Here is a 25,708-nt window from a genome sequence, read left to right as displayed (position 1 = left end):
TAAGTCAGTAAAAAGTAGGTAGGAGTATTTAAAACAAGAAAATGATAAGGGTGCCCATACTTATGCACCTGTCAAATTTTGTTTGAATGCAGATTGCACATTTTCTGTTAGTACAATAAACCTAATTTCAAGGCAGAAACATTACTGTGTCCAACAGTTATTACATATATCAAACTGAAATAGCTGTTGCAAAAACACCAATTTTTATAAAACATTAAGCTTAAGATTATTAGGGGTGCCCAAACTTTTTCATATAACTGTAATAAGGTATGGTTGCGGTTTAGGGGCAAAAAAAATTGCTGAGCAGGTTGCTTTAAAGTGACTTCAGTCAATTAAAATCTTAATTTTCAGATTAAATATCTTAACCCCTTAGTGCTCTATCACACATAAGTACATCATGGAGCTGGTCAGTATGTGTAGAGCGGGCTCAGGAGCTGGGCCCACCCCACCCAAGGCAGATGCCGACTGTGTTATTCAGCCAGCATTCACCTCTAACAGCAGCGACTGAGCCAGCTCCAGGTATTACTCCCTTAAATGCTGCTGGGAAACACTGAGCTGCGCGCTCCCGCCAGAGCTTCTCTTCTGGGCTCCCGTCAGTCCCCCAACAATGCAATCGCAGGATTAGGATTGGCTGCCAGGGGCCTACTATTGCTGCCATGTTGGCTAGGCTTCATTAAATGTGATTTTTACTACATTCCTCAATACCATATTGCAGCATATAGAATAAGCAATCAAGTGACTATAGGTTCAAGTTCCCTATAAGGATTAATTAAAAAAAAAAAAAAATTATAAAAAATAATTTTACGAAATGAAAAATAAAGAAATTTAAATAAGCCTATTTGGTATAGCCACGGTCCTAAAAGTCCAACCTATCAAAGCACAAAGTTGTTAAAACTGTATAAAAAAAAAAAGAGAAAAAAAATCAAAACGACAAAATTGTTGTTTTTTTGATGACCACAACTCTCACAGAAAAATGCAATAATATGCTTTCAAAACCTAGTATTTACCCCAAAATGGTACCAATAAAAACTACAGCCCGTCAAACAAAAAACAAGCCCTGGCATTGCAACATCAACGTAAAAATAAAAAGCTTGCAGGTCTCAGAAAATGGCGACACAATCCAATTTTTTTGTATTGCCATAATCATACTCACCTGGAGAATCCTGATCCCTGGTAATTTTGTACTGCACAATTATCACCATAAAAAAACAAAAAATAATGGCGGAATAGTGTTTTTATTTTTACAATCTTACCTCGTCTTTTACATTTTTTCAAATTTTTCCATATGTTACATGGTAACGCGAATGGTGTCTTTCAAAACTACATCTTGTCCCATGAAATACTAGCCCTCATACGTCTGTGTCAACGAAAAGATAAAGTTACTGCTATTTGAAAAAGGGGAGGAAATAATGAAAACACAAAAACGAAAATTGCCTGTAAGGGATTAGGACATTTTTCCTATGTAACCTTCAACTACATCGGGGAACGTCCCACATGTAATAAGGCTTTTCTGTGATACCTTCTCTGTTGGACTTATGATCCTTTTGTATTTGATGAATAGGAATCCTTAATCTCATCGCTGCTGCATGAGATGTTTGTGACAAGTCTCGTCAGATCCTGGGCACCTTTCATTTGATACAAAACACGGTATACGCTTATCCCTTCCCATAAACCGCAGCAAGCATATAACAAACAGGTTCTACCGAGAGTGAGAACATTTTTGTACTCATGGCATGGAGAATAGCTGCATGTGTATGTGTGCTGGAGTCAGTGACCTGTAAATGGTGGTGCAGTGTAGAGACCATCCCGCCTATTACACCTGGCAATTGCTACATCTCCATGTTGTTCTCCAATTCTCTTTAAAGGGAACCTGACGGATCCTCCATGCCCCCCAAACTGCTAGCATGTGTTTATTCTTATGGTTACATCCTGCCTAACAAGCCCTTTGTACAGTATGTGATTGCTAGAATGTTAAAAATCCATTTCCAATAGTTTCAGACTAGTCGAGCGGGCCTTAGTTTCTTCAGACTAGTTGTCCCAGTAATCATGTTAGTGCGATCCTGTGGAAGAGACTTGCAGACATCCGGCGGTGGCACCGCTCTTGCAAATAATATTCTCACATCCACAGGATCGCGGTAACATGATTACTGAGACGACTAGTCTGGGGAAACCAATGCTCTCTCTACTAGTCTGAAACTATTGGAAACGGATTTTTAACCTTTTTTTTTTTGACCATACACTGAAATCACTTATTCTGTATAAAGTGCATGTTAGGCAGGGTGTTCACATAGGATTAAACACATGGTAGCGGTTTTGGGGAACCTGTCGGGTGCCCTTTAATGTAATTACAGTGTAAAGCTTATGCTCCCACTTAGTAAAAATGACTTTCCAAGCATCCAGTGTAAAGCTGTGGTCACATATTGCAGTTTCTATGCTGTTTTTACATCCTGCATTAATCCAAAAATAACTTTTCATCTAAAAAAGTTATGTATGCATTGATCTATGTGATTGTGCCCTTCACCCAAAAATAGAGGCTGAGCTGTAATAGCAGAGACACAGGCCCATGGACAAGTGGGAAAATCGAAATCAGTACACAGAAAAGCACCTTTAATCTGGTTACACACATAACATTTTTGTCTGAAAAATCAACTATTTTTTTCTTACACCGAAACTCAGCTGGTTCAGGTTTATTGTTACAGTAGATTCGTCCACTCTTTCCAATAAAATTTAAGTTACCGCTGTCATCAAACATCTGTGTCTGGGGACACCCACTAGACTAGACCAATATATAGAAAAAAGTGCAGCCAGCTGTTCTCCTAAAGGAGTTTTCTGTTTTCTGAAAGCCCCTGTCTTCTGACTGCGTTTAAAAAGAAAACTGTACTTTTACTGTTCCCTCCAAGTCCAGCGCTTAGTCTCCACCGCTGCTCCTAGTTTATGTTATTGTCCGCAGCGCTGAGGTCACGTTAGCAGCGCTGCGGCCAATAACAGAGCTCAGCCGCTCTGCATGAGTTGACAGCACGAGCTGTTCCTGCGCTCACTAATTGGCTGCAGAGCTGTCGACATGACGTCAGCCTGCAATAAGACAGCAGGAGTAGCAGTGAAGAATCACCACTGGACCTGGGGAGTTTGTGTAAAACGAGGTTTGTTTAGGTTTCTTTTAAAGTAAACTGCAGCTGGGGGAAAGGGAAAATCTGAAAAAAAACCTTTTACTTTTCTGGCCATATCGAGTCACAAAATAATTCAGATTGTACTTGTGTGACAATCTCACTCATCTAACACAGACAACTTGTTGATTTGACTAGTTCCTGGTGATGCCTCATGCCCCATTCCAGCTTCTTTTTTTTTTTAATTCAAACATTGGTTAGGTATCGGTAGTACTTCCGGTTGCTGTCTTCTGCCGTTTCCAGTGCTGCTCCAGTCCCTTTTTGCCATCTTGTGACTACAGCTCTGAGTCAGTGACTTGCCAGGTCACAATGCGGACCCGACCATTACTTGCTCTCAACGTAAGTCTATGAGAGTCTTCTGAGTCTGATTAAGGCCAGATTCACACGTTCAGTATTTGGTCAGTATTTTCCATCAGTATTTGTAAGTAAACACCAGGAATAGAGCAATCAGCTGAAAAGTATAACAGAAACACATCACCACTTCTGTATTTATCACTCATTCCTGGTTTTGGCTTACAGATACTGATGTAAAATACTGACCAAATACTGAACGTGCAAACGTCGCCTTATATTGAGAAAATTACTTCAGGTAAACATTGGAATGGAATGTTAGGCTAGACACAACTGTGGTCATGTGATCCAGAAGAGGAACTGAGCTGCGCTGGAAACGGCAAAAGATGTAAGTATTTTATTACACACAGAACACATATTACTGTTAACTAATCGATGGTGAAATTAAAAAAAAACACTGGAGTGGTAGTTTAGAGGGGTTGGCCATGAACAGATGAGTTGTGAACATGATTTTGTGCCACTTATTAAAATCTAAGTATTACAGGTTCTCCTCCTTGTTAGTGCCACGTTCCTTACTGACTTCACAGTTCTCACAATTGTCTCCACCGGAGAAGCCTGTGACCAGGCCTGTCCATCTGCCTCTTCTACTTGCAAAACACTGCACATGAGAAAGCTGCTTTTCCATTGGAGGAGACTGATGGACAGGTCCGGTCATATGCTCCACCAGTAGCAGCTATTTTGAGAATAGGAGCGCTGTGAAGTCTATGAGGAAGGCGGCACTGACAAGGCGGAGAGCCTGACATACTTACCATATATATCAGTAAGAAAAAGTGAACAACCCCATTGTGGCGCTGCAGGGAAATTGCCAAGATTACTTGCATACTAACCAACTCATTCCTTGGGCTCCTAGCAGGACACCGTAGCCCAAGTTTATCCAGCTGTTTGCAACTTTTTGGGGATTAATTTACTCCAAAAACTGGAGTAAAGTGTGCAAAATTTTCAATGTTTGCACCATGCTTTCCAAAAGTTTTATACCAGAAAATGTCACATCGGCTTCTCTACTTGCGGAGTGTAGACCTAGTTTTCTGACTTTGTCTAAACTGCACCAAGCTGAGTAAGTGATGTCCGCCTCCTTATAAAGAATGTGGCAGAATTCACTCTAATTAACTTTGGGTAAGGAAAAGTCAGTCTTCATATACAGTTATATGAAAACGTTTGGGCACCCCTATTAATCTTAAGCTTAATGTTTAATAAAAATTGGTGTTTCTGCAACAGCTATTTCAGTTTGATATATGTAATAACTGTTGGACACAGTAATGTTTCTGCCTGGAAATGAGGTTTATTGTACTAACAGAATATGTGCAATCTGCATTCAAACAAAATTTGACAGGTGCATAAGTATGGGCACCCTTATCATTTTCTTGTTTTAAATACTCCTACCTACTTTTTACTGACTTACTAAAGCACTTTTTTTGGTTTTGTAACCTCATTGAGCTTTGAACTTCATAGCCAGGTGTATGCAATCATGAGAAAAGCTACTTAAAGTGGCCACTTGCAAGTTGTTCTCCTGTTTGAATCTCCTCTGAAGAGTGGCATCATGGGCTCCTCAAAACAACTGTGAAATGATCTGAAAACAAAGATTATTCAACATAGTTGTTCAGGGGAAGGATACAAAAAGCTGTCTCAGAGATTTAACCTGTCAGTTTCCACTGTGAGGAACATAGTAAGGAAATGGAAGAACACAGGGACAGTTCTTGTTAAGGCCAGAAGTGGCAGGCCAAGAAAAACATCAGAAAGGCAGAGAAGAAGAATGGTGAGATCAGTCAAGGACAATCCTCAGACCGCCTCCAGAGAGCTGCAGCATCAACTTGCTGCAGATGGTGTCACTGTGCATCGGTCAATTATACAACGCACTTTGCACAAGGAGAAGCTGTATGGGAGAGTGATGCGAAAGAAGCCGTTTCTGCAAGCACGCCACAAACAGAGTCGGCTGAGGTATGCAAACGCACATTTGGAGAAGCCAATTTCTTTTTGGAAGAAGGTCCTGTGGACTGATGAAACCAAGATTGAGTTGTTTCGTCAAACAAAAAGGCGTTATGCATGGCGGCCAAAAAACACAGCATTCCAAGAAAAACACTTGCTACCCACAGTAAAATTTGGTGGAGGTTCCATCATGCTTTGGGGCTGTGTGGCCAATGCCGGCACCGGGAATCTTGTTAAAGTTGAGGGACGCATGGATTCCACTCAGTATCAGCAGATTCTTGACAATAATGTTCAAGAATCAGTGATAAAGTTGAAGTTACGCAGGGGATGGATCTTTCAGCAAGACAATGATCCAAAACACCGCTCCAAATCTACTCAGGCATTCATGCAGAGGAACAATTACAATGTTCTGGAATGGCCATCCCAGTCCCCAGACCTGAATATCATTGAACATCTGTGGGATCATTTGAAGAGGGCTGTCCATGCTCGGCGACCATCAAACTTAACTGAACTGGAATTGTTTTGTAAAGAGAAATGGTCAAAAATACCTTCATCCAGGATCCAGGAAATCATTAAAAGCTACAGGAAGCGACTAGAGGCTGTTATTTTTGCAAAAGGAGGATCTACTAAATATTAATGTCACTTTTCTGGTGAGGTGCCCATACTTATGCACCTGTCAAATTTTGTTTGAATGCAGATTGCACATTTTCTGTTAGTACAATAAACCTCATTTCAAGGCAGAAACATTACTGTGTCCAACAGTTATTACATATAGCAAACTGAAATTAGCTGTTGCAAAAACACTAATTTTTATAAAACAATAAGCTTAAGATTAATAGGGGTGCCCAAACTTTTTCATATAACTGTACCTTCTGCATTGTGCTCATCTTAGGCCGTGTTCCCACTTAACCTTAACATTTTTTATGCTGCTTGTTTTTGTGTCGAAAATCTGCGTTTAAAGAGAAACTGTTAGTAACACTACCCCTGAGCAAGCAGAGGTAAAGCAGGCTAGGAGAGTGAAAAACACTATGAACGATTTGGCTTCTATTGATATGCAAATTATGTTTGCAAGTGCAATGATGGGCATTTGCAGTCCATTGCTGCTCTTTACTCCCCCGCCCCCCCCCCGGTGCTACTTTCACTCCTTGATTGATAGTGGAAACACATGAGCTGCGGCGTAATATCATTGCTGCTCATCGCTGTCTTTCAAGTGGGATCGGTGCCGACTGGAAGAAGCGATAATAAGTCATAGACTTCAAGTGCACTGATACGCCCACTAGCACTTGCTGCGAAATTCGGCTTTTATTGATATTCAAATTGGGCTCTCAACATTGAAGGATGAATAGGTATCTCAGTGTTTTACAGTACCCCTATCCTCCACTACCTCTGCTTGCTCAGAAGCAATGTTACTGACAGGTTGTGTTTAGCAGATCAAGCAAAGTGGATGCGATTTCATGAAAATGCATGAAAGGCTGAAGAAAATGCATGTAAAAAACACCATTGTATTTTTAAAAGCAAAATCCCAGCATTTCTGCACTAAAAACCAGGGCTATGGAGTCGGAGTTGGTATAAAATGGACCAACTCCGACTGCTAAAGTATATAATAAATTGGGTACAGTAGTTAAATGCAGTTTGAGGGGAATATTTTTTCATAATAATTTGGGAAAGTTATGAAATGTCCTATAAATGTCTGTCCTAGTCCTGATCTAAGGGTCTAGACTTTTAGCTGAGATGAATCTGTGCTACAGTAAATTTATCACTTAAACATGAGCCATGTATGAGGGAGTCAGAGTTGGAGTTGGTGTCATGGAAATTGCGGAGTCTGAGTCCGAGGTTTGGCTTATCGACTCCACAGCCCTGCTAAAAATCCATCAAGAAAAGGAAAAAAAGCCGCTATAACCAGTGCAGACTGCAGATGTATGCAGAGAACATGGTCTTATGTTGCACTTAGGCATTATAGCCCATCAGTTTGCCAATAGGCTGTATAACAAGTTTGGCCCTCGTTTACTGTCCTGTTTACACAGGCTGACAAGCGATGATGGGGACAGAATTATTGCATGATCTTATCGGCCAGCACATCTATTTACACGGGGTGATGTGCTGCCGATCATTTTTATGCTGACATAACCAATCAGATCACCCGACAGATGATTGCGGCTTTCCTCCTTCGACCGATGATTGCGGCTTTCCTCCTTCGGCAGGCGACATCGGCTTTCCTCCTTCGGCAGGCGACATCGGCTTTCCTCCTTCGGCAGGCGACATCGGCTTTCCTCCTTCGGCAGGCGACAGCGGCTTTCCTCCTTCGGCAGGCGACAGCGGCTTTCCTCCTTCGGCAGGCGACAGCGGCTTTCCTCCTTCGGCAGGCGACAGCGGCTTTCCTCCTTCGGCAGGCGACAGCGGCTTTCCTCCTTCGGCAGGCGACAGCGGCTTTCCTCCTTCGGCAGGCGACAGCGGCTTTCCTCCTTCGGCAGGCGACATCGGCTTTCCTCCTTCGGCAGGCGACATCGGCTTTCCTCCTTCGGCAGGCGACAGCGGCTTTCCTCCTTCGGCAGGCGACAGCGGCTTTCCTCCTTCGGCAAGCGATTGCCGGCAGATGGACACCGTCGGATAATTGAGAGTGACTATTCCCATGAAACGAGTATCACTGGTGTAAATGCACCATTAGTTTCAAGGCTCCCTTCTTCCAAGTAGGGACTTTCCAAAACTGCGTTCTCCTTTAAAGCTATTCTGCACACTCCGCAGCCCCACATGTGTAATGACTCATCACATACTGCAAGAGCCGTCATGTCAGTCCAAACCTACACATGCTGTTCTTCTTTCTTTTTTTTTCCTTTTTAAACAGTTGGTTTAAGTTAAACTACAGATCCGTTTGCCAAGATGTTAATCGAACACAATGAAATTCTGCATACTTTCAGTCAATTATGTGATTTGTTGTGGCATGATGTGACGAGTACTATAGACTCCGGTGTTATATAAGCCATGTCTATTGTAAAGGGCGCACTCAACGCCGCTTCTCTAAAGAGGATCATTATTATTATTTAGGCAAATTAATATCTTGTCTAACTGCGTGGGACTGGAAGTGACGGGGGATACTTTTCACAGATGAGATGAGTCACAGTCGTCCTCTTGGTGGCCATGTCTAGGTTACAGCGGTAGTCATCTGATTCATACACACTGATGCACAGAGCCTTTCCTTTTTATAAAGTGCCCCCTGCTGTCACAAAATAAGTGTAACCAGACTGCTCACAAGTGTGAATCCCCTCAGCGTAACCTGAAGATGTCCAGATATCTAATGGAATTGCACACTGGCTAGAGATGTAGTCAGGGAGGTTTTTAGATAAAATGCCCGTACATATATGCTGCCGCTGTCACAACAGGTCGCTCAATATGCATTTTCCGTCTTTTACCCAGAGATACGGTACGGTTGGCTTCTAAAATTGATTATAAAATCTCATGTAAACCTCCTAGGACCACGTTCTATAAAAAAAAAAAAAAACGTGTAGTACCATGAATTGTACTAACCGATCCCAAATACCGTACTTCTACAGATTATAAATAAATTAAAGGACTTGGCACTCTAGTAGAAAGTATGTGTAGAATTTTATTGTCAGAAATTCAGAAATTATATAGAACGTTTTGGCCCCAACACCTTCATCAGATACGGCACCTTTCAAACAGCGGCTGCGGTCGCACTTCTCTTACACCCATCTACACAGCTTTTATGGAGCCTACAACAATCCGTATCTGACGAAGGTCCAGGCTTTGGGACCGACACATTACACATAATTTCTGGATTGTCTACAATGTATTTCTGCACATACTTTCTACTGGAGTGCCAAGTCCTTTCATTCATTTATAGCGGGGTGTAACCCTTCTTGAGCACCACTTTTACACAGGAGTGCCGTATATCTATAAAGCTTGTGTTACTTATACAGATTATATATAAAACTATGTATCCAAAATCATCTGAATATATTTCTACATAATAAAACAAAAATAATTAAAATGAAAAAGTAGCAAACCTGTAGAAATGTATCAGCTTTCTAATAATAATGTGCATAAAATAAAAAAAAAATTAATAAAATCATGAGTCACAATCCACTAAAAAGGCACACAAAAATAATTGGTACTTCATAGTCCCTAATATGCATTTCCCAAAAAATGTCATGAAAGTGTCTGTGCTTGATGCCTGAAAGTGTAACTGTCATTTCAGGTAACTTTCCATGATAACCTATCATGTGCTTACATGAGGAATAGCCCCATTTCTGGCCATTATGTGACTTGTATTCTGCATCTTTCTCCTCTGCAAGCTCTATCTTTGGGTTTCCTCTGGGCTGTTGGGTGGAGATGAGCTGCTATGATGTCAGTCCTGATTTTCTTTCTATTTTAGGGACATGTTCAGAAGTAAGAGAAACCGCATACATGGCATTTATACAGCAGTACTGAGTGGTGTAGCTGTGAATCCAGCTCTGTGTTTAGCTAAATCGCTCACTAATTGCAGTACAATCTGCCTCTGCTTGTTTAACCACTCTGCTCCTCTCTCCTCCTTCCCCATCCCAGAGTTTAAAAGACCCTCTAACCTGACCCCTCACTGCACTGACAGTCCACGTATTGCTTTACTGATTTTAACTATTTTGTTTGGGTTTGTGTTTTTTTATAGTGGGTGTAAGTAGAGTTCACAAGAGGGGGAGGGAAAGAAGTGGCTTGTAAATGGAGAAAGAAGTGGCTTGTAAATGGAGAAAGAAGGAGTGTTCTCTAATAAGAAATATTACAAAGTTTCTTAGATTCACCAGTACTACGGATTTATACAAAGTGTGTTGAAAGGACAGTAGTGACCATTTAAAGAGCACTGAATCTCTCCTAAGGAGCTCTATAACCCGGTGAGGGGATCTTTATGTCTCATTATATCACAAATTCATTTCTGCCTTGACATGGTGTGATATAGTCAATGTTGTCCCCACGGCAGCAACTACTCCTGTACAACACTGTAGTAAGAAATTCTATAGTAATACAATTTTTACCCTAAAAATGAAGTCTAAAGTAAGTAAAAACATGCCCGAATCAACATGTCTCACAACCGAATTGATGTAAAAAATATTAGGATGCCAAGAGGAAAAGAAACATTCCTGTGGTCCTTAGGTCCAAACTTGTCATTTTCCTTAGGGGGTTAAGCCCCCACCCTTTAATTCCTAATTTGGTGTTGGCCTGCTCCTTGTATTAGATTTCTCTCCTAATCATTGAATAATGGATGATGATCACATATAGGATCCTATCAGGCGTTTCTGCTGGTTTCCCCAGCTGCCTCCCCTCCCTGCGCACACACATGCTCTCCTTCAGCCGAGAGGAAGTGGAGGAACATGGCTGTGTGATTGTATGTGTGCAGTAATCCCATAGCTCTCATGTTTCCGCAGGCTGTGCGTGCCAGGCTTGGATACGGCTTCCAGGGGCCTATTTTTCCTGAGGTTGTTTTGGCACTAAAAGCACGGGACTAGAGGGGGTGCGGTGCCCTTTATTCACTTTTCCTGGCTGCTGGAATGCATTTCTCAGCTGTTGGAAGAACTCCCCATATATTTTTTTTTATTTCAATCCCCCTCCCAGTTTATCAGTGTGCAACTGGTTTTTCTATCTGTTTTTAGTATTCCATATTTAAGTTAAAGGCTTTCACATCATTCGTCCAGCTGACCGATCACATCACCATTTACATACAAATTTGTACAGTTGTTGAGCAAATTTTCCTTTCCTCCCTTCTACAGACTTGTAATTCCCTACAGCCACACACTGCTCTGTTTGGCAGCCGTTCATCTCCACTTTGTACATTCACTGGATGTTTTAGGGACAGAATTGCATCTCATTTTTCACCCGAATTTGAGGACCAAAAGTCCGAAGTGGAACACCGTGTTAGCAAAGTGGATGAGAATTGAATGAATCCACACACTGCAGAAATTGACCATCTGATCCACACCATGTCAAATTCTGCTGCGGAAAGAGTAAGGATTTTCTCCAGAAAGCGCAAAACCTTAATAACATTCTTACATTCTTCTGCAAAATATTGTATAAAATGGGAAAATAACAAAAACAAAAAAACTAACTTCTGCTCTCCTATTGTAAGGTTTCCTTGATTTCTGATTACTGGCCCCTTTTGATGACGTGTTGCTGTAGCTGGACACAGGCTTTATTAAGTGTGTCAATACATCAATGCTGGAGTTGTGAAGACCAGGGAAAAATCTGCATCAGGGCTTGTTCACACGTTGCATTTTCCACGAGGTGTTTTATGGTACCAGCAAAGTGAATGAACATTTTGAAATCTCATGCACACGCTGCTCTTTTTTCCTTGCAGATTTGAACCTTCATCGTGTTTTCTCAGAGCTGCTCCATGTCATTACTCTGAGTTTTGCAGCCTTTTTCATCCCTTAAATGGGGAAAAAAAGTGTATGAAAAAAGAAAACGCACTTATTTTACTCATCGTTTTTCCTTCCAACATTCCAAAAATCTGTTGCAAGTACAAAACGTGTGCAGTGCACATAGCCTAAGGCTATGTTCACACTTTGCGTTTTTGCTGTGTTTTTTTAATGTAAATTTTAATCTGCGTTTTACATTACCAGTAAAAGCTATGAGATTTCAGAAATCTCATGCACACACCTTGGTGTTTTTTTTCTGACTAAATTGGAAAACTGCTTTTTTTTTGCAAACTGCAGCATGCCAATTCTTTCAGCATTTTTCACCCATAGAAAGCAGTGAGTAAGTGCAAAAACAAATGCAGGTATCAGGTTTTGCTGCTTTTTTGGTGCAAAAACCTAAGGAAGTTGCATCATGTTTTTTTTAGGGCATTAAACTTTATCAGCATGCACAAGAGACAATAAAAACGTAGCTAAAACGCAACGTATGCACATAGCCTCAGGGTTCGTTCATACACTGCCTTTTTGTCCCCTTTTTCTCTTTGTGTTTTTGCAGTGGAATAAAGTCCAGCTTTTTACAGCACCAGCAAAGTGAATATTTCTTTAATCTCATGCACATGCTACTTAATTTGGACCATCAAAGCTTTTTTTGTTTTTCAAACTTGCAGCGTTTTTGAAGTATTTTTCACTCATTCAAAAGAAAGAGGTAAAGTGTGTATTTTACACAGCGTTGTTGCTGCAGACAAATCTGAGGTAAATACTCTGTGTGTGCACATATCCTTAAAGTAGCAAAAGAATTATCCACCCCAAATCTGACATATGTGAACCTACCCTAAGGATGCGTGCCCACTATGCATTTTTGCGGATACTTGGCATAATCGCCGCCATTGACTTGCATTGAATCGCTTAATATCCGCATGACTACATGTGCACATGCGGATATTAAGCGATTCAATGTCCGGATGGTACCTGGATCTGGAGAAGAGGAGACTCTCCTCCAGACCCGGGTACCATAGTACCTGTAGTTAAAAAAGAACCTGTCACATGACTAAATGACGTCATGGAAGGTCCTTTTAGACCACCACGAGTCACCGGGGAGCCAGGACGCATCACTGAGGAGACCGGGGGCCATCGGAAGGTAAGTATAATGTTTTTTTTGTTTGTTTTTTTGTTTTGTTTTTACCATTTTTATTCTTTTTTTTAACCATTAACTTGGTCACACTTTATAAATCCATGTCGGTTGCATGAATTTATATAGTATGAACAAGTTGTCAAGCACTCTTCCAAGTGATGCTAAAATCGCTTGGAAAAGTGCTTGATAATCCGCATGCGAAAATGCATGCGAAAACGCTTGACAAATACTTCTTCTCCCTGGCAGAAAAAAGACGCATGTAAAATCTGCATGTGTTTTTCCTGCCAGGGAGAAGCGTAAAAAATCCGGAGTATTTCTGCTTCGTGGGCACACAGCCTAAGGCTGTGTGCCCACGTTGCGTATTACAATCTTATATGCTGCGGAATTTCCGCAGCGTAAACGCTTGTAAAACGCATGTATATCCGCACCCCATGGTCCCCAATGGCATTCCGCAATGTCAATGCCCATGCTGCGGATTTTTCCGCAGCGTATATGCTGCGGTCAAAAATCCGCAGCGTGTTCATTAATTTTGCGTTTCCGCATGCGGAATCAATGTGCGGATGGTACCCAAGTCTGGAGGAGAGGAGACTCTCCTCCAGACCTGGGTACCAAAGAACCTGTAAAAAAAAGAATAAAATAAAGTTTATACTTATCTTCTGATGTTTTCCCTCCGTCGCGCTGTTGTGTGAAGGACCTGCCACGTCACTGAGTCATGTGCCTAAGGCTATGTGCCCACGTTGCGGAAGTGAAGCATATTTTTTACGCTTCTCCCTGGCGGGAAAATCGCATGCGGATTTTACATGAGGTTTTCCCGCCAGGTAGAAGCGTTTGTGAGGCGTCTTTGCATGCATTTCCGCATGCGGGTTATCAAGCACTTCTCCAAGTGATTTAAGCATCACTTGGAAAAGTGCTTGACAACTTGTTCACACTATATAAATCCATGCAACAGGCATGGATTTATATAGTGTGACCAAGTAATAGTTAAAAAAAAAAGAATCAGAATGGTAAAAAATTAAAAAATAAAGTTTATACTCACCTTCCGATGCATTCTCTGCCCCGTCCGGAGTCTTGAGCGGCTCACGCTGTTGTGTGCAGGACCTTCGGTGACGTCATTGAGTCATGTGATGGGTCACATGACTCAATGACGTGGCAGGTCCTTCACACAACAGCGCGACGGAGGGAAAACATCAGAAGATGAGGTATAAACTTTATTTTTTTATTTTTTTTACAGGTTCTTTGGTACCTAGGTCTGGATGAGTCTCCTCTCCTCCAGACTTGGGTACCATCCGCACATTGATTCCGCATGCAGAAACGCAAAATTAATGAACATGCTGCGGATTTTTGACCGCAGCATATACGCTGCGGAAAAATCCGCAGCATGGGCATTGACATTGCTGAATGCCATTGGGGACCATGGGGTGCGGATATACATGCGTTTTACAAGCGTTTACGCTGCAGAAATTCCGCAGCATATACGCTTGTAATACGCAACGTGGGCACGCAAGAGTGTATTTACATTGCTCAGTGTGCAATGTTAAATGACTGCCAACCGGCAATATGTTTGCCGCTTAGCAGTCTTTTTATAGCCTGTTTACACAGGTAGACCGTACTTCGGATGCATACAGAACAGTGATCTAGATCGCTCAGTGCACACAGGCAGCCATTGTTCATGGCAGCTCACATCCTACGTACACAGGACAATGTGCTATCTAGAACGATGATCTGTTAAGCAATCCAAAAGATCATCTCACCCGACGAACAAGCATTTTTGCTTGTTCGTCAGGTGATCAGCAGCTATTTACATGACCCAATTATTGGAAAAGGAGTGTTTCTCACTAACCTTTCAGTGTAAATGCGCCTGAAGGCTCCTCTTCCCTGTAATGCTAACGAAGTGTGTTAATTACAATTAAGGAGTCGCCCGTATGATGTAACCTTGTGTTCAGTTGGAGCTGCCGGGGGCGCTCTGTGAATCCTAGTGTAGACTGTAACCCACGCTCTATCCAGGCTGTGTGTGTCACATTGCATAGTGAGACACCTCATCTGTCCGTGTTGCAGAGACACAGAAGCTCTCAGTCCATACAGTGCCGTATTTTCTGGCTTGGGTTGGCTAGCTCAAGTTTTAACGTTTTTTGCTTTCTTTTATGTATAGGTTTACTATTACTATTAAACACGTCTTCCATTTATTGTAGCGCTTCACAAATGAAGACCATTTGGCTGTACACAAACACAAGCATGAGATGACCCTGAAGTTTGGGCCTGCAAGGACCGACTCTGTGATCATCCAAGGTAATGTGCCCCCTCCGGCAGATAGTTTAGAGAAAAACGAAGGGCCCTGTTGTGGTAGTGGTCTTACATGGCAGCCAATGACACCGCAGCTTTTATATATTTTTTTATAGAATAGAATAGTTGAGGAAATGGAAAATGAACTCAGATTGGCTGCCATGGGCAGTTAGGCAAGTTTCTTAGACCCTTGTAATAAATTTTCCCCCGAAATGTTTGTTATACCAAGTGCCCTCCTTACTAGTGTGTGATTTGTGTAATGGACCGGAGCTGGTTAGACCTTATGTGCGATCGGTGCTGCCAAGGACCCAGCAGGTGAGGAGAAAGTCCATGGCTACTTAAAAGCTGCCTACTTCTATATGGTCGCTCATAAAGGATGAAGATAATGAATTTCATAGCCCACAATTAATGGTGGATTGTCTATAGTAAGCTGCAGCCATAATTCATTCTGATGGCCACCCAAAATTGCATTGGTAAGCGGTCTTCTAGGGTGTGCATAAACTATCGTGGAACTGAATCTGTGGGAATTAAGGGTCCGATTCATTAAGGTTTTTACTCCAGAATCCTGGAATAAAACGCCTTAAAGGGGTTCTACAAGAATGACATAAATTTGAGTCCCTGATATAACTCAATCTACAGCTCCTCCTTGTCACGTTTCTAGACTAGGACATGTGACTAGGACGGGCTGCAATTTTATTGTATTCTCGGAGAACCCCTTTAAGTAACAACATTTTTGCACAACTCAGAAGTTGTACAAAAATAATGCGGCTTTTGGCCTTTTTCACACCATATTTGGCCAGCTACTCCAATATGTGCAGATCAAGGGTAGGACAAGTGTGACAAAGCCCAAATATCTATTTCATTAAAATTCATGGCTCAAAGTGGGGAAAATGTCTCCAGTGATGTACTCCCGTCCTGACTGGAGTACCTTTCAACTGGCAATGCACACTAGCTAAGAGGTGCGCCTAATTCATCAAGTGGTGTGCACCTCTTAATGAACTGGGCGCATCATAGTCCAGTGAGCCCGTTCATAAGGACAGGTGTGTGCAATGCCTGTCGTAATGAATAGGCCCCTGAGTGTGGCCTGAATAAGTGGGAGGTCTCCTTAAAGTGATGGTAATTTCAGAGAGGTCTCTCTGTATTGTGCAGTGAGTAGCCTTATACTACTTGCGCAGGGACCCTCTGGTGTCTGTGTCCATCCCTGGAGCAGGTGGGACGCTCTGCTGCCTCCTCCAGCGGCAGTATTCTTCACTATGACTCTCCTCACCTGCTGCCATTCAGGAAGAATGCGATTTGGGAAGTATTAGAACATTAGAGGTGGTCTGTCAGCTTATTATGCTGTGCTATAGAAGAGCAGAGAGAATACACCAGACACATAGTTTGAGTCCAGTGTATTTGAGGGAAGCTCCTTTCTCCTCTAACCCACCTGCCCCTGCCCAACAGGCCGATGGTAGACCGGCCTCTGTATATCAGTGCATAGACAGCCACAGACGAGGTGCTCTCCTCATGAAGACACCAGACTCAAACACTTATGGATCAGTACTCCTGGTAGCCAAAATATCAGCATCAGCACAGTTTGTCTATCAGGAGAGCAGACTGGTCACTGTAATAGTTACACATTGAGCTGACAGACCTGATTTACCATTCTTATGCAATTGCTTGATATGTGATTTTCTCATGTGCCAGGTAAGACTATGTTCACATCACATTCTTGTTCCCATTCACAACAGAATCTACAATTTAAAGTCAAGAGTTTTGTTTTTTTATTTCCCCATCCATTCGATATTAGTAAAGTATGTGCAGGTCTCATATTTGTATAATGTGTATGCATTAAAATACTTGCATACGGCAGAAGACAGCAACCAGCAAGTATTTTAATGTACACTTCAAACATTCATTACTTATAGAAAAAGGATAGTAAAATTAAAAGACCACTAAATGAAACTTCAAAGTGAATTTTCCTGTATGCATCGATGGTCCTATAAGGGTATATTCATGTCCAGCATATTAGTTGCCCAAATTTCAGCCAAAATTCCATTAATCTTTTTGCTAAAATCTATAGACACTCTGTAGGAACAACCCCATTAAGATGTATGGCAAGGATTTTTCAGCCGCAAAAAAATTCTGTAACAAATCTACTGTGAGTGAACCCTAAAGGGGAATGGAGTAATACATTCTAAGATATAACTCCAGGATACCGGATAGATTTGGTGTAAATGGGTGGATAGTATGTAATTAACATCAGATCAGTGGGGATCTGAGAGCCGACCATACGCAGGGCATTACTGAGCTGCGATGTTCTGTCTCCATACACTGTTTACATCCAACATCAGCGGAAAGCGCAAACAACTTATCTTTTGTGATATCAAATTTTAGACCCCCCCAAGCAATCTAACATTGATGACCTGTCAAAGGATAAGTCATCAATATATAAGTCCTGGGCAACTTCCTTAATATATTTAAGATTTATTGCAATGCATTTAGTATTTAATGAGTGTTATGCGTGCTGAATGTTTGATATGGAAAATTCTCCCTCTTTCATAGATCAGACACCCACTCCCACACGCTTTCTGAAGAATTGTGAAGAAGTCGGCTTATTTAATGAGTTAGCCAGTTCTTTTGAACATGAGTTCAAGAAAGGCGCTGAAGAGGAGGATGACAAAAAGGTGATGGCTACCATTAACTGTTACGTGTTGTTGAACCTCCTGGTTTTAGGCTTTTTTAAAAAGTGAAGATGTAAAAGTCATCTACACTTTGTATAACTAGTTGCTGACCCCCCATAGACTTTATACATCCAGGCGGTCAGCACTTTACTCTGCACTGATGTTCTGAAACATGTTTATGCAGCTGTAGGGGTGAGGATCTGACTGTCGGACACAGCCGGGACTGCCCATAGAGAAGACAGCCATGGTTTATTATCATCTCTGCCTTTCTAATTACTGTATACACAACGCTGAACAAGTGCTGTGTATATAGATTAGGAAGCACTGACAGTGCTTTCTCCTCTGGACCCAGCAGTCATGTGATGTTATGATAAAACCTGAAAATGTGCCTAGTCTGGAAGTCGGTGGGAAAAGTCTTGAAGAGGTAACCGGTCCTGAACTGGTTAAAGGGTATATAAAATAATAAGCCTTATGTATTAAAAACTGTTACAGAGAAAGTCTTGTTAGTTAAACATAGCAACCAATCAGAACTCAGCTTTCATTTCTTAAACTGTTGTGGTGGAATGAAAGCTGCACTGTGATTGATTTCTATGGGCAACAAGGCCTGATTTCCGATTAGCCAGTTCTGATTCTTTTAGACTCAGTGTGGCAGATTTAGCAAGGTATTTACACTGTATTGTGCCAGAATACATTGAAAATATTACGTTCAAATCAGAACTCATTTTTTTATGAATCCACTGCTCCATTTTTTTTTCAATAGCATTCACTCGTCTTGGGTAAAGTGGCTTGTGCATCAGAGCTGCCCTGAATAAGTTTTGAACATTTTCTTCTAATATCCTACTTAGAAATGTGACAAAAAATGAATGTGCTCATAGAAGGAACTGGCTATAGATGAGATTTCTGTAAGACATCAGATGTTGATTCCTTATTCTTGTCTTCTGCAGAGTGCGGGACCACTGGACATGTCTTTACCTTCAACACCCGATATTAAAATCAAAGAGGAAGAGCCCGTAGATGTGGATTCCTCCCCTCCAGATAGTCCTAGTTCATTAGAAGAGGAAAAGGTAGTGATGCCCATTTGTACTTGGCAGTGATGTCCAATGAAAGCTTTCCGATAAACCTGTATTTTAGACTTTTGAAATATACGCTTTAATTGCAGCAAGTAGATTTAGAAGCCTCTAAAGAGCGATATAGAGTCACAGAAAGTGCCTATGGCTCCATATCAGACCTAGGCTAAATGCATGGGGGGCTATGTGGGAACATTGTTCTGCATGGGGGGTTGTAGAAGTTACCAGGTGTCATAAAGATTGGTGGAAAGATGACCACGTCACTGGCTGGTGATTATATGCTCAGACTATCGTATGATTTACCTGTCCAAGAACGTGTCAGACTATAGTGTTTGGATTCAACCAAAGAGGTATCGTTGCTTGGAAAAAGTCCAATTCATTAAAGCCTCTGTGCTTTTATGCCCTGTCAACCCTTACCCACTAATAGATATTGTGCCACAGATAAAATGTGTGTGCATTGCTGAACCGTCAGCTAATGAACACTTCTTGTTAAGTGATGAAACAAATTCATCTCCTCTAAGTTCGCTCTGCTTTTCTGGCCTCTGTCAGGGCTCCTAAGATATAGGCCTGGTATGGCATCTGTATAGTTTTTCTGGCGGTGGTCCTCTCTCTGCCCACTGTCTGCTGCACATTCCCTTACAGGTAATAAACTGTAGGCAGACGCTTCCTTGCCAGACATTCAGCTGGTGAATGGGGTCCTATGGGAACATCAAACTTACCATCTTTTTAGCTAATGTGTGTGGTATCGCAGTCATCAGGAGCAGTCATGGATGTGCATATTTTATCCAATATGAATGTGCAGTCGTAATGAGAATATGTTGCAGGTGCTTTGTATCCGTCTCATGCCGGTTGACTTTGGTCGTTGTTCAGTCCATTGAGTGCTGATTATTACTCTGTCACTCTGGTTAAGGTTCCAGCGAAGCCTCAGGTCAGCTCTACGCCCACTCCAACAATAGTACGGCCTGGTTCACTGCCCCTCCATTTGGGATACGATCCTTTGCACCCCACACTGCCTTCACCTACATCTGTCATCACTCAGGCCCCTCCGTCCAACAGACAGCTAGGGTAAGGATGCCATAGTTGCACTGTCTGCAAATGTCTTTTCTTGGTGTTCACCTAAAACCCCCTAACTTCTTTCTACTCTCCCTGTCCACAATTGTCATGTGTTTTTTTTTTGTTTTTTTTAATGGCAGCTTTCCATCCTACACTCTGCTTGTTGTTATCTAACCTCAGATTATTATTCTTCCTGTTTTCTTGAAATTTATCATTCTCCATCACCCTTTAGCAATCGGTCTTATGGCACTGTTTTGTTAGGGGTATTCCCATCTTTCATTGCTAGGATATGCCATCAGTCTATAATCAACCTTAACTTAGAAGTAGCCCCGTCATTTTATCTCGGACCAGTGCCGCTCCTATCCAAGCAGCTTTGCAAAGCGCTGCAGCCGACACCGTTCACTTGCCTAAGGCTGAACTGCAATTACCTGCAGAACCGGTGGCTGAAACTACGCTGTGCAAAATGACCGCTGTATCCCATTTATTCTGCACACCTGAGGTTGGACCCCAACCAATAGGTAATGGCATATCCCAACGATAAAACATAACTGTAAAAGATAGGATTACCCCTTTAAGGCGTCCTGCTATGCGTGGAAGTGTTGCATTTATTGCCTTGATTAACCAATCCATCAGTATCAATGAGATCTCTATCTGCTTATGAATAGTAGTGTGATGGTTGCAGTTGAGCACCATTTGCACAATTATTTAAGCTTTGTTTTCTTGCTATTCAAGTAATTTACCCTCAATTATCCTATTTTTATTATCCTTTTGAATGATTTGTTCTGTCCATTTCAGTTCCCCGGGCAGCTCTCTTTCCCTAATGATGCATCTGGGCAATGGTCCGCCTGTTCCTTTCCTCCCAGGTCCTCATGTACAGATGCCATCGGTTATATCGGTAAGGACATCTGTCTGGGCTGTGATTTATTATAATGTGGGAAAAGAATATGTACCCCTGATAGTTTTGTGCTCTTTGTTTAGTTGGCAAGACCTATGCACATGGTGCCCAATATTCCAGGGATACCCGGGCCCCCAATTATTGGTGGCGCAGGACATATATCTCCTTCTGGGCTTTCAGCTCATGCCGAAGCCAAATTGGTGAGTTTCTGAATAGTAATCAGTGTAAATTGTGGAAATAGTGATTTCCTGGTAATTTCGTTGTAGAACAATTTCGATTTGATTTCAACATTAATATTTAATTAATGCGTAAAAACTTAAATGCTTATGAAAGTTATAATAAAGGCCCCCAAATCTGCCAAGTGATTGAATGACTTTGTGTTTAAAGGGAATTTGTCACCAGGTAATCTGGCAGCAATATGGTGTAGGGGCAGAGACCCTGATTCCAGCAATGTGTCAATTGCTGGTCTTCATGCTGTGTCATTTTGATACAATCCCAGTTTTCTCTGTTCCTAGCCGTTCTCTGAATGCTGAGCCCTGTTTAACCCCGCCCACATCACTGATTGGCTGCTTTCTGTGTACACTGTGCATAGGCAAACCAGTGGTGGTTACACAGAGGAGTTGACTAGGTGGCATGTGACAGCTAGTCCTGTAGTAATAATCTCCTGCTGATAAAACATTGATTTTTATTGAAACAGCAGCACACAGACTAAGTGACACAACACTAGTATCAGGGTCTCAGACCCTACATCAGGCTGTGCTCAGATTACATAGCCAAAACCTGCCAACAGATTCCCTTTAAATCCTCTAGTGATCCAAATGGTCACAATAAGAAAATTAAAATTGAGGAATTCATTTTTTTATTCCATTACACTTGGAGGGAGGAACCTTTAATACTTTATGTAATAGGTTTAACACCATAACTCACCCTGCAAAAAAAACAAGCCTTTACACTTGGTATGTTGACTGATAGATTAAAAAAATATATGGCTTTTGGAATGTGGAAATTTAAAAATATGAAAGTCCCTGCCAAAAGTCCTCTGGGCGAAGCGATTAAAGGTATACAGCCCCCCGCTTTCTGGAATATCCCTTTAAGAGATTTCTTGATATTTTTTGTGCCATGCATTCTTGTGGTAAATGTGTACTTGGCTATCCATAACTCTTAAGTCATAGTTCCAGCTATTCATTTATGGCATATCCACAGAATATACCATAATTACATGGTAAATGCGGGTCCCTCCGATACGACTCGCATCCAGCAGCAGTATAAGCCCCCGCTGTGTGCTGCTGTCCGTGGAGAGGAGGCTGGAGAGAGCCGTGCATGGGACCACCTCTCCTCTGCATTAGGGCCCCACTCTCAAGGCACATGCTTTTGTTTTTCCCACTATTTAGTTAAATATGTGACATTAGTTGTAAATGGTATTTCTATCTCACCCAGAGACTTAAAGCCTCCCTTACCCAACAAGTTCCATCCTCGCTGAATGGAGGGATGGCAATGGTAGCGTCACGACCAGAACAGAGTCAAATATTGGTTCAGCACCCAGATGCGCCTTCGCCTGCACAGCCCCAGGTGAGTGTCCCGGAGAAATAGAAGGCGATCTTAACAAACAATTCGATTTTTACACACGTGTCATGTAAGTGGAATGAGTGGTAGTCATGTCTGCTGTGCAATTACAGCCTCACAACTAGATTTTTGTCAGTGGTCACTCATTTGCTACGTGACCTTACTATAAATAGGGCTAAAACCATCCTATATTCAGAATTGGTCCCCGTTGATGGATGCCAATACAGCAATTTATTTATCAAAGGAGTATTTCCATCTCTTATATTTAGGGCATGTCCACAGGGATATACCCTACATGTCTGATAGCAGCATGTCCTCCCTCAAGTACCGTGTATCTCGAAAACCAGAACCAGCCATACGTCACGAGGAAAGGAAGGTTAGCCACACGTGTGCGACTCCCTCCATTCACTGATACAGAAGTTACAAGGATTGCTGGTCCCAGACAGCAAATTAAGGGGATGTGCACACTTTAAGGATTTGGTGCACATATTTCTGCACCATTTCTGCATCTCTTAACAGGAAAAATATTGTGTAAAATATACACGTTTTTTGTTGCATTTTTACATGAGGTTTTGGTGCAGATTTTTCCACACTTATAACGCTATGTTCCCACATATGTTTTTTTACATCAGAAATCTGCAGCAAAACTGATCTCTGGCAGGAAATCAGCTGCGTCAAAATTGCAGGTTTTGCTGCGTTTTTGATGCTTTTTTTTTTCTCTGTGGTTCTGTCTCTATTTATGCATGTACATAAAGTCCCGTGGAAAAAGAACCCCATTCTATTTTCTAATGTACCTGCGTTTTTTCAGTGTTTTTTTCACCACCCAGTATTTCCTATAGGTGAAAAAACACTGAAAGAAGTGACATGCTCTATTTTCCAAAAACCCAACCAAGGCACAAAATACGCAGCAAAAAAAAACTTGATGTGTGAACAGAGAATTCTCATAGACTTTGCTGGTACTGCAAAACGCAGCTGAAAATTTGCATAAAAATGTGCAGCAAAAACCCTGAAAAACCCAACGTGTGTGAACATAGCCTTAGAATGAGTGAAATCTGTAGGAAACACACTAAAAGAATTGACATCAAGCAGTGTTAAATCTGCACGTCACAAGCCGTGTGTGCTTAAGACGTCAGGAATCTCATTCACTTTGCTGGCTTCAGGAAACCCTTCAGGCTTTGTGACAAACCTGTGTTGAAAAAAAAAAGCAACAAATCTGCAACGTGTGCACAAAGCCTTATAGTTTCCTTTTTATTTGCAGGTTTCTCCTGCGCAGCCCACTCCGAGCACTGGGGGTAGGAGGCGGAGAGCAACAGACGAGGATCCAGACGAACGTCGCCAGCGCTTCCTCGAGAGAAACCGAGCTGCCGCCTCACGTTGTCGTCAGAAGCGTAAGGTTTGGGTCTGCTCTCTGGAGAAGAAGGCAGAAGAACTGACCACTCACAATGTGCAGCTTAGTGTAAGTTACGGGGTCTAGCAGACGTGGACGAGGGTCTGTACCCAGAGGGCTCGGCTCACTATGCTTTTCTCTGAATTTCCACCTGTAGAATGAGGTTACTCTTCTGAGAAATGAAGTAGCCCAATTAAAGCAGTTGTTACTGGCTCACAAAGACTGTCCTGTCACTGCCCTGCAAAAGAAGAGCCAGGTCTATCTAGGTGAGTAGTGCTGTCTAATGAACGTCAGCTGCCTGTCTAATGCAGAATAGTAATGTGCTGCTCACTGTCAGTGTCATTAGGGCATCTCTTATTAGTAGATTTGTATGTGGCCTGTCCCAGTGACTGATCATTTGTATCTCTAGGGAATCCACGGGGAAAAGTCCAACTAGGTAAGCTAGACCCATTCCTTACTGTACATTCTGGAATTATGTGTTATTTGCAGATGTATCAAAACTAATCTTAAGGGATTATTCCCAAGATAGGACATTATCCCCTGCTTATAGGATGGAAGATAACGCACTAATCACCGGGGGGGGGTGGGGGGGTGAGGTCTGAACACCGGGACCTTCAGTGAATCCCTGAAATCCTGCTCCTAAACCTAAGAACGGGGGGTTTGCAATCCTGTCTGGAATGGAGTGGAGGCGCACATGCTCGGCCTAACATCTGTTCATTGTCTACGGGTCTGCCGGAAGTAGCGGAGTGCTGTGTTCATCTTTCTCCAGCACTCCCATAGCCAATGAGTGGAGTGGCGATGCACATGCTCGGCCTGACCTCTGTTCATTGTCTACGGGTCTGCCGGAAGTAGCTTAGTGCTGTGTTCATCTTTCTCCAGCACTCCCATAGACAATGAGTGGAGTGGAGGTTTAGCATTGCCGCCTCTACTCCATTCAAGAAGGGACTGCAGAGCCTGGTTCCTGGGTTACAGAGCCTCATTAATGGGATTGCAGGGGGTCCCCAGCAGTCGGACCCCCAGCTATCTTCTCACCTATGGATTAGGGTAAATTTAGAGTCTTGGGAATAACCCTTTGAGATGCTTATATACCCTCAGCGGCTGCCAGCCTACAGCGATCCTCCCAGCCTCTTCTGTACACATGCCTGCTTGGGTTGGACAAGTGTGCATGTTTTTTTAGTGGGGAGAAGGGAAATAAGCAGCTGCCAGGCGCCTTTATTTCTGGTGGAAACCTCCGGCATATAGAAGTCCAGTATACCTGATTCTGCTTCTCCCTGGCTTCTGCTGGGATGATTTGGAATAGCCCTTATACACAAGCGCACCATAGAGGCAGACCGCTCGCTGTGTGGTGCCCATGATCAGATATTGGTTCCAGCTCTAAACCACTGTGGAGGCAGAGAATTTCCCTACAGCTGCCACTAGAGGGAGCTCAGTGCATAAAGATATAGTAGAAGTAAAAGTTCAAGTGCACTAAGCTCCCCCTGGTGGTGACTGCATGCAGTGTTTTCTCATGTACAGTGTGAAGGGAAGCCAAGGATTTAGCCCTGTATAAGGAGAATCATGCCAGTTGCCTGATGGAAAAACACTTACCTGTAGGCTATCCTGAATGACATTGCTTCGAAAAGATCCACCCAAGCATATTCATTGCCTGTTGTTCTCTATTACGTCCTTTACAGAGTAGAGATGGCCGCACACCACAAACTCCCATGAGGAGTGGGCATATAAGTTCTGCTATGAAGCCCTATGGAGTTTGTGAGCGCCCCCACCCATACACATGAGGGTCAGCCAGCTTATAAGGATTTCTGTAGTATTATATATTGAAATAAAGATGAAACATT

General features: G+C 42.3%; 1 protein-coding gene across 3 annotated transcripts in view; it reads left to right on the top strand.

Moving 5' to 3' along the window:
• The window catches only part of LOC141198470 (cyclic AMP-dependent transcription factor ATF-7-like), a 93,398-nt gene that overhangs the window by 57,165 nt on the left and 10,525 nt on the right, over positions 1-25,708 (top strand). For 2 of the 3 annotated variants that reach the window (XM_073662966.1, XM_073662967.1), the window contains exons 3-12: positions 15,155-15,251; positions 17,790-17,911; positions 18,853-18,972; positions 19,886-20,040; positions 20,824-20,923; positions 21,007-21,123; positions 22,361-22,492; positions 23,745-23,942; positions 24,031-24,139; positions 24,283-24,309. In XM_073662966.1, the coding sequence (XP_073519067.1) occupies positions 15,155-15,251; positions 17,790-17,911; positions 18,853-18,972; positions 19,886-20,040; positions 20,824-20,923; positions 21,007-21,123; positions 22,361-22,492; positions 23,745-23,942; positions 24,031-24,139; positions 24,283-24,309 (1,177 nt within the window). The remainder of the gene's footprint in view (positions 1-15,154; positions 15,252-17,789; positions 17,912-18,852; positions 18,973-19,885; positions 20,041-20,823; positions 20,924-21,006; positions 21,124-22,360; positions 22,493-23,744; positions 23,943-24,030; positions 24,140-24,282; positions 24,310-25,708) is intronic. The other variant, XM_073662969.1, reaches the window with a different exon arrangement.

The sequence above is a fragment of the Phyllobates terribilis genome, unplaced genomic scaffold (genome assembly GCF_046119375.1).
Source record: "Phyllobates terribilis strain yellow unplaced genomic scaffold, ASM4611937v1 Scaffold_2__4_contigs__length_985480577, whole genome shotgun sequence".
Taxonomy (NCBI): Eukaryota; Metazoa; Chordata; class Amphibia; order Anura; family Dendrobatidae; genus Phyllobates; species Phyllobates terribilis.
The sequence above is the reverse complement of the archived record's forward strand: the minus strand, read 5'-3'. Positions and strand labels throughout refer to the sequence as shown.